Source organism: Brachypodium distachyon, chromosome 2 (assembly GCF_000005505.3).
Source record: "Brachypodium distachyon strain Bd21 chromosome 2, Brachypodium_distachyon_v3.0, whole genome shotgun sequence".
NCBI lineage: Eukaryota > Viridiplantae > Streptophyta > Magnoliopsida > Poales > Poaceae > Brachypodium > Brachypodium distachyon.
Genome location: NC_016132.3, coordinates 45,063,059 through 45,075,141, shown reverse-complemented (window position 1 = coordinate 45,075,141; position 12,083 = coordinate 45,063,059). Strand labels below are relative to the sequence as shown.

The 12,083-nt window shown below is 42.3% G+C and overlaps 2 protein-coding genes across 2 annotated transcripts; one reads left to right on the top strand and one right to left on the bottom strand.

Annotated features, from left to right (window-relative positions):
* Nucleotides 1-357: 357 nt before the first annotated feature.
* On the bottom strand, nt 358-5,024 carry LOC100823578 (serine/threonine-protein kinase STY13). Its single transcript, XM_003569382.4, has 6 exons — nt 4,562-5,024; nt 3,061-3,182; nt 1,703-1,899; nt 1,431-1,605; nt 1,007-1,141; nt 358-920 (listed from the first exon to the last, which is right to left on the bottom strand). Exons 1-6 carry the CDS (start codon nt 4,884-4,886, stop codon nt 711-713), a joined length of 1,164 nt encoding a protein of 387 aa, XP_003569430.1. The 5' UTR covers nt 4,887-5,024; the 3' UTR covers nt 358-710.
* A 1,587-nt stretch (nt 5,025-6,611) lies between these two features.
* On the top strand, nt 6,612-11,262 carry LOC100823265 (dual-specificity RNA methyltransferase RlmN). Its single transcript, XM_003569381.4, has 8 exons — nt 6,612-6,864; nt 6,962-7,064; nt 8,496-8,593; nt 8,671-8,801; nt 8,881-8,989; nt 9,392-9,583; nt 9,662-9,798; nt 10,670-11,262. Exons 1-8 carry the CDS (start codon nt 6,688-6,690, stop codon nt 10,944-10,946), a joined length of 1,224 nt encoding a protein of 407 aa, XP_003569429.1. The 5' UTR covers nt 6,612-6,687; the 3' UTR covers nt 10,947-11,262.
* Nucleotides 11,263-12,083: the final 821 nt, after the last annotated feature.

Here is a 12,083-nt window from a genome sequence, read left to right as displayed (position 1 = left end):
AAGACTCCTCCCCGTGAAGATCAAGCACTTGACGCTAACTTTGCTGCCATTTTGTCCAGTTCTCATGCTGAAAGTTGTAATTGCCTGGTTAGAGGCGCTGGAACTACTCGTTGTTTAGCGATAGCATTAGGGCCTGTGTGTGGCCAAAAGCTCGTTGAAAAAAAAGTGTTGAGACATATATTTTGTTCTGTTTCGTTCATATGAATGGAACAGGGGCAAAAGCCCTATCTTTCTAAAAAACACTTTGGCCGTTTACACTGCAGAAATTTCACAAATCACAAATAATTTTGCAGCTTGGAAATAAAATCTTCCTTTCCAAGCACGCACATAAAAATGTTTCTATGAATCTTGCTATCCTTGAGCTCGGTTCGAATGAAATCCGAGTGCTACAACAATACATCTTGAATTATGTTCTTTATTCACATTCTGTAAAGACATAAACTGCAATAGTACAATGAGAAGTCCACATCATGAGCATGAGACTGTAAAACCCGTGAACAGCCCTGGCAGACTTACACTAAACTCTGAAGCTTGATCCTACCGCATTTCAAGCATTAGGATTAGCAGAAAAGCATACAAGGATGAGATGAAGCAGGCATTTACATCATAGAACTTCTCCATTTACCACGACGGTGTGATTAGATTACACTGAGATCTAGCGAGATGGATTGATCGGGCAGAGCCATGAGATCAAAATCAAAGTGTCAGCGTCAGGGGCCTCGGTGCTGACGGAAGCAGTTGAAGCATCCCTGCGACTGATCTATTGGGACCATGCCGCCGCCCTTGGACGTGTCGATCGCCTCTATCAAGGACACCACTTCGGCCATCTCCGGCCGCTTGTCGGGGTTGGCATCCCAGCAGCGCTTCATCACGTTCGCCAAAGCGCTTGGACAACAGCGCGGTATCTCAGGCCTCAAGTTCTGTATTTTGTGTTTTCAGTGTCGGACTGCAGAAACAAGAGCCCAGCAATGCGAGAATAAAATAGGACAGGAGTAGCTTCTCTTACCTGGCGAACGACAGCAGAAGTTACTTCTGAGAAGCTCAGATCAGGATATGGCATGTCGCAGCAGTATATCTCCCATAAACAGATTCCAAAGCTGTAAACATCACATTTCCTGTTGTAAGGATGACCATTGAGAACCTGCGTGATGCCATTTTAAGTCAATGAGGATACCTAGAGTACACAACTTCAATCAGGTGTGGTGGTGGTGATGCAGTTGTGCCAATGGGTAGGCACAGCTTTAAAAATCACGCTCGGTCCAAAATATGAAATATGAAAAAGATATGGAATGGACATGGGAGATAATATTGCAACTTGAGCTCTCCAAACTTGGTAGTTTGGTCTGAATCTAATTGAAACCTAGTAGCAGCACATGGTAGGTGACAGAGGAATATGATAATATCTTTAGGCAGTTTAAGATCAAATATACCTCAGGTGCCATGTAACCAAGTGTGCCTGTTTCACCTGTCATATCACTAGGATTTGAAGCCTCAACTCGAGCAACACCAAAATCAGCAATTTTCACTGTCCTTGTTTTGTCCAGAAGCATGTTTTCAGTCTTGACATCACGATGCACTATCTTCTCGGAATGAAGATAGCTCAATCTATTGAATTCAAAGGTCAGTCAGATCTTCGGAAACTGAAGGGGTGGTATAGAAGAACTTTGCAGGAAAAGACAAAAAAAAAAAAACTAGTACGTACCCCCTAGCAAGGTCAAGAGCTAGTTGGACCACAACTTTAAACGCTAACTTCCTTCTCCTGTTCTTTATCAGGAAATTTTTCAGTGCACCACCAGCAAGGTACTCAACCACAACGCAGCAAATATTACTCGGCATCCCAAGATGCCCATGTTCTGTCTGTACATTCAGATCTCTTGCACCCATTATAGCCCCAATAAACTGTCAGTTGAAGTTCAAGATATTGTTAGGACAGCCAGTTGGGCTGTAGAATAAATCTACATTCACAAAAGGAATAGATAAAAAACAGTAACTTATTGTAATCCACAATGGGTTGGATAGGTTACAGAATTAGAGCCTCTGATCGATTGCTTGATAGACTCTTTTACCATTTTCATGGTAGCATATGATACACCAAACAGGGGCCCGTCAACTCGTAATCAATTTTTGCCCTACTATTGAAAACGTCAAAATGTTCGGATTATACAAGTTTCTAATGTACTGTGTCAGGGGTCACATACATAAAATACCTTAATAATTCATTTATCTGAAAGATAAAAAGTATGTAAACCTCCATTAAAAAGAATTAAGTCATGACTCATGACAACCGAGAGCATAAGATAGCAATGTCCTTGCTAGCACAGTGCCCGTTCGTTGCTGCAGAACCACAAAGAGGCGATAACATAATTTGTTAAATGAGTTCAACCAGGTAATGACATAAGTTTGCATAACCCAGATAATGACATAACAGCTCGCAGAAGAGCCACTACAAGATATGAAGCGGGATACAATTTTGAATTTTAAATGCAGGAGGATGGGTATGGGGGAGGAGAGATGTCATGACTCATGAGGATGGCAATTGGGGGCGAAAGGTAGCAGAAGAGCTAATTACATTGTATTAGAATACGTAACATCATCTGCTTCACTATGTCAGTGTATTGGTATTCAACAGTTGGGCAGAGGAAGCTAGAATACTCTATAGAACTCAAGGGTCTTGAGTGAGTCTCATCTCCCTTATTTCTCATTTCTGCCTTTTTGCAATAGCTCCTACGTGTAAGAGTGGAAGTACAGGACTCACCACCAACTTCAAAGTTCAAACTTTAGAAGTACGAAAGATGATGGCAGATATCTAGCCATGGAAACATAAGTGAAATCAAAGGGATAACTGATCACATAACTCCATATATTGCTGAAAGTAAAAGTCAACTTTGCCCATGTGGTTATGATGGAAAATAGTGGAGAACAGTTTCAGTCTTTCACCCACATAACTGTTTTATGAAACAAACATAAATATAAATTGGGATTTGATGTATATTCTATCAGCAAGCTTTAACCTATGAAATTTGAACGGGCGGAAAAAGGATTTCTTCAGCCAAAGCTTACCTTAGTAACGTTTGGATGATCAAGCTTATGCCAGACAGCAACCTCTTGTGCGAATGCTGATCTTAGTGCAGTAATTTCTTGTTCTGATCTATGACCATCCTCCCCCCAGTCAAGCAATTTTACTGGAATATAAAATAAAACAATTATTTTCAAAATGAAAGTTGCAATTGTAAACTTAGTTTTGGCAAAGGACCAAGACATTGCCGGCAGCCAGGCAGTCCGCACTAGTGAATCCAGATGCTTTAGAATGGTGGCTCTTTTATGGATAAGATCATGAGAAAAAACACATTCCGAATCTTAAATAGTAGGTCAGCACTTGCTAGGGATCAAAGGCAGCACATTATTCATGATCAACATGCATTTTAGTCTCTTGAAAAGAGTATTTGGTTATGCATGCCGAACAAAAGATCTTTTTATATCAACATCAGTTGCAGCTTTATGTGCGGTGTGGAAAACCGAATCAGTGAGACTCCTGTTAAGTAACACACAAATGAAACACGAAGCCAGACACAAATGTCTGTGGGGCTAGATCACTAGAATCAGAGAACTGACCAATTATTCATGGATAACAACAGTGAGGAAGCTGATTTCATGCCAAAAAATAAAATAAAATCGAAGTAGTCAGAAAAGATAAAATAAGCTACTCAATAACTTCAGTGAGTTGCTAAATGATTTGGCACGTCTGGTATGGCATTTCAATCGCAATTTATGATTCTAACGATGATTTTATTTTTTCAACACAAGTAATTGTATTTCCTCGTGGCAGTATGCAATAGGCGATAAAGTTGGCGACAGACAAGCACCTTGGATTTGCTTTGTCCAGTGTCATGTGATCATGCCTGGTGAGACAGTGCAAAACTGCTCATTTATATTGGCTTTAGCAGAAAAAGCCCAACATTTTTCTTTTTTGAAACACCTGGCTCAGATGCTTCTACATTTCCATGACGGAAAAGCACCACGTCTGTTGCAAGTTGCAACCTTTTGCCTAATAAAGGGCTCAGCTGCTTTGGTTTGTAACCTCCAAGTTCCAGGGGCTCATCATAAGATGAACACATGTATCACGCCTACTAAAACTTTAGAGTTGGTTGGTCCGAGTCACATGAGGGGGGTTACACATAAAAGGCGGGCTTATCTACCCGAAGTCACGGAATACACCATGGAATCCAGGAAAGCAGAGGCATCAACTTTAGCAATTTGCTGACAAGGAAACCACCGGTGACACGACCCGCGAAAATAACTCGGAAGAAAGTAAATGGCATTGACATCGATCGATCAATCCATTCTACTCACCATTGCGTCCTAGGCCCAGAAGATCGAACACATGGACGAAAAACAAAACAGCAACGTTTCCTAAGAACTCGCAAAACGAATAATCGACCGGAAAGGAGAAGCATCTGATGCTGCCAGCACGAAATAGCAGGGTAATTTCATCGAGCAGCTAACGGACACTGAAACAGGGAGGCAGTGGACACGTATATGTGAAGTAGAGATGGTACGATACCGGCGACGTCCTGGCCATCGTAGACGCCGCGGTGGACGGTGCCGAAGGTGCCGCGGGCGATGACGCCTTTGATGACGAGCTTGGCGGGGTCAACCTCCCAGTCCTCCCGGCGCCGGCGCGGCTGCTGCGCCGGGGCCGGCTGCGCGTCCCCTGGCCTCGTGGACTCGCCGCGGCGGCTCCCGGGCTGCGGCGGGGGTGGCTCGGTCCGCTCGTGGCGGCTGAGGTGGCGCTCCAGCTGCTCGTCGAGGCTCTTGAGGTCGATCTGGTCCGCCCGCACGAACCCCGCGTCCCCGCTCCCGCCGCCGCCCGCGCTGGGAAACCTCATGCTCGGAGCCTCACGGGAGGGGGTCGGAGGCTAGGCGAGGTTGCGGCGATCGGCGAGGAAGGCCTCAGGTGGTGGTGTAGCTGCCGCGGCGAGGAGCACTGGTGGTGGCTATGCTACAGGGGGGACTGGGGAGGGGGGGGGGGGGGGGGGCGCTGGCGAATGGCGAGGCAGAGGTGGCTCGTGTTCGTGCGCGAGCATGGAAGTAGGCAGGCACGGGGCAAGTGACTGAGGAGGAGGACTCGCGTCGTGGCCTCATATGAGTTTCCTTTCCTTTTTCCTACCTTTTCTTGAGCTTGTAACGGATGAGTTTCTACTCAAGAGTGAAACCCGTAACGGACGAGCAAAATTTGTTCCGCGCGGGGGTGCGGAATTCATATCGGTTTACATCCTGCGAGATCACCGTCTTCTTCTCCCTTTCCCGCCACAGAGCTTCCCAAATATTTCCCCTCCCCTCCCCTCTACAACTTCTTGAATTTCATTTATGTTCGTTGAACATGATCTGTAGGTGCAATTTAATCTCCGTACTTCGAAACCTCAAAATAATGTGTCTAATCTGTCATGTATCCTCTGTTAACTTGATGTACTCACTTCGTTCCATAAAGATAGACACGGTTTTGAACTAGTTTAAAAACGTGCCAATTTTTATGTAACGGAGGGAGCATGAGATACGTATTTTGATGTGGGATATAGTGGGTCTCTTTGACCAACTGTTAAAACAAAGAGTCCCTTTGACTACCAGCATGGCAGATTCGGGTTTTATGCAAGTAAAAAACTATAATTAATTACCTACATTGTGGTATCAGATACCAACTAAAAATAAGTACTCCAAAATGCTGTTTCAAAATGTAAGCTTTTTCATACTCCCTCCGTCCAATAAAGGATGTCTTAAGTTTGACACAAAATACATTCAAATTTTGATAAACTTGAGACATCTTTTGTTGGACGGAGGGAGTAATATAAATCAATTTATCTCCTCACAAACCTTTAGGTTAAATTCAGCATACACTTTGAGAAACCAAATCGATCAGATACCTACAACCAGGGACTCCGTACTCCTATTCAGGTCCTAGTTTTGAAAACCGGACAGATGATCGAACCGGCGAGGCTCCTGGTTCAGGTTCTTTCGGTCGAACCCGCTGGTTCACCAGTTGAACCGGTGTGGTTTTTTAAGACAATAAATAATATATTTTTGTCATAAATGCTGCAATAAAAGGAAAAAAAATGTAGTGTAATGCAAAATTCATGTCTCATTTTTTTGTTTTTTTAACCATATTTTCACATTTACAAGAAGTGCTAGAAGGGCCAGAACTGGCCCAGCCCAACTGGCAGCACAACCCAGTTGAAATGGAGGCCCAACCGTTTTTCCTTAATAAAAAGGGTCTTTTCCGACAATAGTATAGAACAAAGGGTAGCCTAACTGGCTGGGAGGTTCATCCCCGTTGGAGTGGGAAGTCGCGTGTTCGATCCACGCTTGGATAGCAATTGAGCCGCCTGGTTCGCGGGTTTAGACACAAACCGGCCGGTTCGTCCTGGTTTTCCCGGTTCGCCTGCCCGAGCGGTCCCGAGGTCTTAACAGACCAGTACGGCGTCCGGGTACGGTTTTTTCCGACCGGCGGTCCGGTCCGGTTTTCAAAACTAGAATTCAGGTTCCATCTTGGGCTGCTTCCTAGCAAAAAGCCCAAACAACGGAGCAATCCAGTCCACTTATTGTTTACGACTTAACGAGGTTACTCTATCCAGCCACTCTGAAAAAGTCCCAACCGCGGACGGCCGCGGTACTGTGGACCAGCCCGGAGTTCCGATGGCGGCGCCTCCTCTCGGCCCTCTCCTCAGATGGGGCGCCTCCTCTCTCCGCGTCCACTCTGCCTCTCCTCCGACGCGGCGCCTCTTCTCCGCCCTCCGACGACCCTCGGCTGTCGTCCGCTGCGAACCTGGCTCCAGGGTCATGCTCAAGGGAATGGATTACCCGGAACTGGAGGTAACAGCTCTCTCTTAACCTTGAAGTGTTGTAATTCGTTCGTCAATTATTGGTCCGCGCTTGTCTGTGAGCTGATTTTTCCACGGGCTTTTCCCAGAAATGGGTTCAGTCACAGGGATTTCGACCGGGGCAGGCTATGATGCTGTGGAAATGCCTCTACGGGAACAACGTCTGGGCTCATTGTCACGACGAGCTGGCTGGTAGGTTGCAGTTTTGTTTTCCTCAATCAAATATTTTTGACACATGCAGCGCTGTAACTGAGAAATTAGTGGCCTGTTGTGAAATCCGAATTTTGCCGCGGTTTAAGAAAAACAGCTTATGAAACCAAGAACATTATTTAATTGACATACTGGTACTACAATTTTCTTGTAACCGCTGGTCTATTTTGTACTTGAAACTTGGCTCTTTCAGTCCTTCTAACGTTCCTTGATGCAAAATCTTAAATTAGACAATCGTAAGAAATCTTCTTGAAAAATATCATTTTGAAGGGCTATGCCTTGTGAGGATATCCATCCTATCTGCACTTTCTTTCTTTTTTTTTCCAATGCATGAGAAACGGTTTCTCAAGACAAACATCAAAGGCACATCGCTTGTCTCTAATAATTTCTTGAGAACCAAAGCGACTGCACACAGTACTTCATACAAGATGAAACTTATCACTAAAGTTCAAAATCAACAAGTTCATTATCCGCAAAAGATTTTAGGTTCACTAGTTTTTGATCACCATCACTATCAACTAGTATTTGATTATTACTACTCATCCTTAAGGAAAAAAATAGTTTACAGAAAAAAGGCACGGAAAGCATAGATCCAGGTATACTTTACTTGTGCAGTACCCACCTTCTAGCCATATTTAGGTTATAGTTAGTGTTGTGTGGATTTGTTTTTTGTAAGTTTTTTTCTCAGAGGTCTAGATTAATAGTTTGATATGTATGCAATTAATTATCAAGGATTGACATAAGATATTACTCCCTCCATTTCTTTTTGTAGGATGTAATTTGTTTTGTTAAGACAAAGCTTTGACCAAAAGTTACATCTTTAGTTTGCACTTTATGGGACATAAAATTGATATCATTACATTCTTATTCCAAAATACTTACTAATGATTGTGATTTTGTATCCATGAACCACATATTATGTAGTGTTGATCAAAGGCTTGACTTGATGAAACAAATTCTGCATTGTGAAAAGATGCAGAGGGAGTAGCTTGTTTGGATTTGACAGAGAACATGTTCACCTGTGAAAAAATTACGAGTCATCTGTGATCATGTCTACACCATGTTCATTTCATTACCACCTTGCTGCCCTCATAAAGAGCAACCATCATACATACCATATGCATCACCTCTTGCTATAGTATGCAAAAAAAAAAAAAAACTGAAGAAAAAACTGTGGCCATTCAACAGCTGCAAACCGATGACATGCATACTTTGAAGATGTCATTGCCATTTCAGTAAGAAGAAAAGCATTGCATAGGGTATTCTACTATCAACCTTTTCTATTCCTTTAACTGTGCGAGTAAAATTTTCTCTAACTTTGCACGTTTAATTACATGAAATTTGCAATTTGCTCATATTTCTTTTCTTTGCTACAATATTTTTCATTTGTTTTGTTCCTCTGATCCTGTGCAGGCTTGAATAAGGACTTGAGGAAAATGATATGCGAGCTTGCTGATCTCAAGGCATTAACTGTGAAAGACATTATTACTGCGTCCGATGGAACAAGAAAGGTAGCTCTTTCAGTGTCACTGCTATCTTCTGTAATGTTATGAGGATATGATTGATTTTGGAACACAGGATGTTACAGATACTGTTCTCTCTTGAGAACGCCTCGGTGATTGAAACAGTTGTCATTCCTAACGCCAGGGGTAGGACAACGGTCTGTGTTTCTAGTCAAGTGGGCTGTGCCATGAATTGTCAGTTTTGCTTCACTGGGAGGTCTGTATACATTCTTTGACTAGCATTGTTTTCTATGGTTTTTCCATAATGATTTATATTTTTCTTTTGGTCACTGAAGGATGGGTTTGAGAAAGCATTTGTCTACAGCTGAGATAGTTGAGCAGGCTGTGTTTGCTCGTAAGCTATTTTCAGATGAATTTGGATCCATTACAAATGTTGTATTTATGGTAAGCATTCTCTTCATGCTAACTAACATGACTAGCTATATTAATTGTAATTTATTTATCTTAAATCCATGTATCTTGCTTTTGCATGCCACTCTTCGTAAATATATTGTTTCACTTAGCACTGTTTTCTGATAGCATTACCCTTCTTCTGCCTGCATCCATATGCAGTGGCATCAGTATTCACTACTGTTGAGTTAGGCCTTATTTTATGGTTTCCTTTATCGTAGTTTTGGTCCTTTGGGAGTTCTGCATTAATTAGTCTAGTGATAACAATGTGATGCAAAGACTCGGTATGCATTTCTGTCTATTTGTATAGTTGTATAGCATCAGTGCTGTAGGATTTGTCGATAAGATTCTATCACCTTTTCCACAAAATCTTTCATGAATCTCTAATTTGTACAGGGCATGGGTGAGCCATTGCACAATGTAGACAATGTAATAAAAGCATCAGCTATAATGGTTGATGAGCAGGGCCTTCAGTTTAGTCCTCGCAAGGTTACTGTCTCCACAAGTGGTCTTGTTCCACAGATAAAACGCTTCCTCCATGAATCCAAGTGCGATCTGGCCGTGAGTCTTAATGCAACAACTGATGAGGTGAAAATTTGGTAATTTCATTGTCGTGAAATGGTTTGGCATTATTTGCTGTTCCGTGCACTAAACTTTCCCTTCCAGGTTAGAAACTGGATAATGCCCATTAACAGAAAGTACAATCTTAACTTGCTTCTTGGCACTTTAAGGGAGGAGCTTCGTTTGAGAAGAAAGTCCATAGTGCTATTTGAATATGTTATGCTTGCTGAAGTGAATGACAGGTCAGTAATCTGGATTAACCAAGAGTTTCTGGTTGTTGTCATCTTGTTGATTTCTTTACTCCTATAAAGATCTCAATTGCTGGTGGCTGTCCATCACCTTCGGACCGCACGAGCTATTGATTTGCCACAAACCACTAAGACAAGAATGGATATTTATTATTTGATCTGATACAATAAATGATAGTACGTACAATTTTCTTTAAGCATGTAGTGTATTTTTTAGTCCGTACAAATGCACAAATATGGGGCTAGTTTCTTAAAAGAGATGACATACAGTGCTATTTTCTACTTGAGATATGAATACACTACTTAACATTTGCAAAAGGCTGTTTTGCTATTTTTATCCAGAATAAGTCATTTTTCAAATTGCTTCATACACACTCCCTCCGTCCACAAATAAGTGGACATATAGGAATTTTAAGACAAATTATGGAGTGGGGGTAGAAAGTGCATTGTGAAGGTGCCAACCACCATATCTTTCATTCCCCCACCTCTAATGAGCTAAGTAGTGCATGTAGAAATGTTATTGGATTTGATTTCCGTGTGATGAGAGAGAATCATTTTTTTTTTACTTTAAAGTTCTTTGGAAAGAGAGAAATACACTCTTTCATGGACAAATTTTAAAGCTAAACATCCACTTATTTGTGGACGGAGATATAGACTGTAGTTGCCCAAATGACAGTCTTAAGGAATATAGACTGTATTTGCCCAAATGACAATCTAAGGAATATAGACTGTAGTTGCCATTGGTGTTGTAACTAATCTCATAAGCAAATTAAACCTTCTATTCGGTAGTAACTCTATAAAGCTCTTACGGTAATAAGTTACCCCTTGCACTCTCAACATTTTTTTGGATTTACTATGCTCACAGCATGGACGATGCGAAGAGGCTTACAGAGCTGGTTCATGGTATCTCCTGCAAGATCAACCTCATCTCTTTCAACCCCCACAGTGGGTCCCAATTCAAGCCCACACCAGATGAGAAAATTATCGAGTTCCGTAACATTTTAATCCAATCTGGCCTTACAGTAATGGTTCGGCTAAGCAGAGGGGATGATCAGATGGCTGCCTGCGGGCAGCTAGGAGAGCCTGGGGACTATCAGCTGCCGCTGCTCCGTGTACCCGACAAATTTCAGGTTGCCTTGTGATGCTACATATTGGAGTACACTAGTACAGTCATTAGTAAAAACAGGTCTTGGAGAACAGCTTGACAAAGAAGACAAGGTAGTAATATGCATGTAATCAGGATAGTCATACAGCTCCGCTGCCAACCTGAAGTCATGATCTCCCTGAGCCAACCTGAAGTCATGATATCCCTGAGCCAATCTGACGACTGTAAAAAAAAATCCCGAATGGCGTCTATATTTGGATGGCAAGTTGGCACGAACAGTTTGTATTTTTGTTTTTTCCACTTTGATGCAAGGAGGGCTAGGTATCAAATAAAGACGAGACTTGAGCGCGTGACATCTGGGCATTTAGCATAGTTCCAAAAGACTCGAATCTACCCATTGCTGATCTTGGTTCAGCGTGACGTGCAGGAATGACAGAAAGACAACTAAGGCCTACATGTTTGCCTTGCTCGGGATACCTTAACCATTAAGGTGCGCATGCCATGCCACCACCTGACCAGCCTAATGAGAAAAAGAAACAAAAGAGCAAAGCGATCTACAAGCCCCACCAATCAAAGTGCTTTGCAAAAGTAATTCCATTGAACCGCACCTATTGGGCGCCTTTAGCACTAATCTGCTGCCAAATTGGTATACGCAGGTTACACGCCTACACCTGCTCCCTGCTTTAGCAGAAGCTCGCTTAGATTTGGACATCCCAGAAAAAAGAGAAAACAGAAGACGAATCCTGTGACTTTCTAAAAGGTCTTCGTTCACTTTTTAATGGGTATTTGAGTCAGGTTTGATGGCATCTTCAGATAGTTGATGGTAAATGCAGGATTTTATATGATATAAAATAGATTAAATGAGTAGCGAGAGCAAAGTCATATGTAAATTAACTGAAAATCATGTACAAGCTTCAAAATAGAGTGAGAGAGCAAATTACGTTCTCTCAATCTTCCAGTATTGGTCTTGTATATTGTTGTTGATGATATGAAGATTGTAGCTCACAAACTAGCATAAATGAATTACTCGTATTAGAGATGCGCTGGTTGGATTCAGTAGCAGTTTCTGGAAGAAAAAACAGGGTTTAGTACAGCGACATTTGCTGCGGAGCCTTCATGGCTAGGCCGTAACATTCTGTTGTCAAGTCCACACTCCACACTTGGGATTAATTCT

What these genes read in the sequence shown, in the direction of transcription:
- LOC100823578 (XM_003569382.4), bottom strand. Translation starts at nt 4,886, where the DNA reads ATGAGGTTTCCCAGCGCGGGCGGCGGCGGGAGCGGGGACGCGGGGTTC. An exon ending in CGATGGCCAGGACGTCGCCG is followed by an intron (nt 3,183 to 4,561) that starts GTATCGTACCAT and finishes TTTATATTCCAG; the next exon opens with TAAAATTGCTTGACTGGGGG. An exon ending in GCTCTTGACCTTGCTAGGGG is followed by an intron (nt 1,606 to 1,702) that starts GTACGTACTAGT and finishes TGAATTCAATAG; the next exon opens with ATTGAGCTATCTTCATTCCG.
- LOC100823265 (XM_003569381.4), top strand. Translation starts at nt 6,688, where the DNA reads ATGGCGGCGCCTCCTCTCGGCCCTCTCCTCAGATGGGGCGCCTCCTCT. An exon ending in TGGATTACCCGGAACTGGAG is followed by an intron (nt 6,865 to 6,961) that starts GTAACAGCTCTC and finishes GGCTTTTCCCAG; the next exon opens with AAATGGGTTCAGTCACAGGG. An exon ending in CAGTTTTGCTTCACTGGGAG is followed by an intron (nt 8,802 to 8,880) that starts GTCTGTATACAT and finishes TGGTCACTGAAG; the next exon opens with GATGGGTTTGAGAAAGCATT.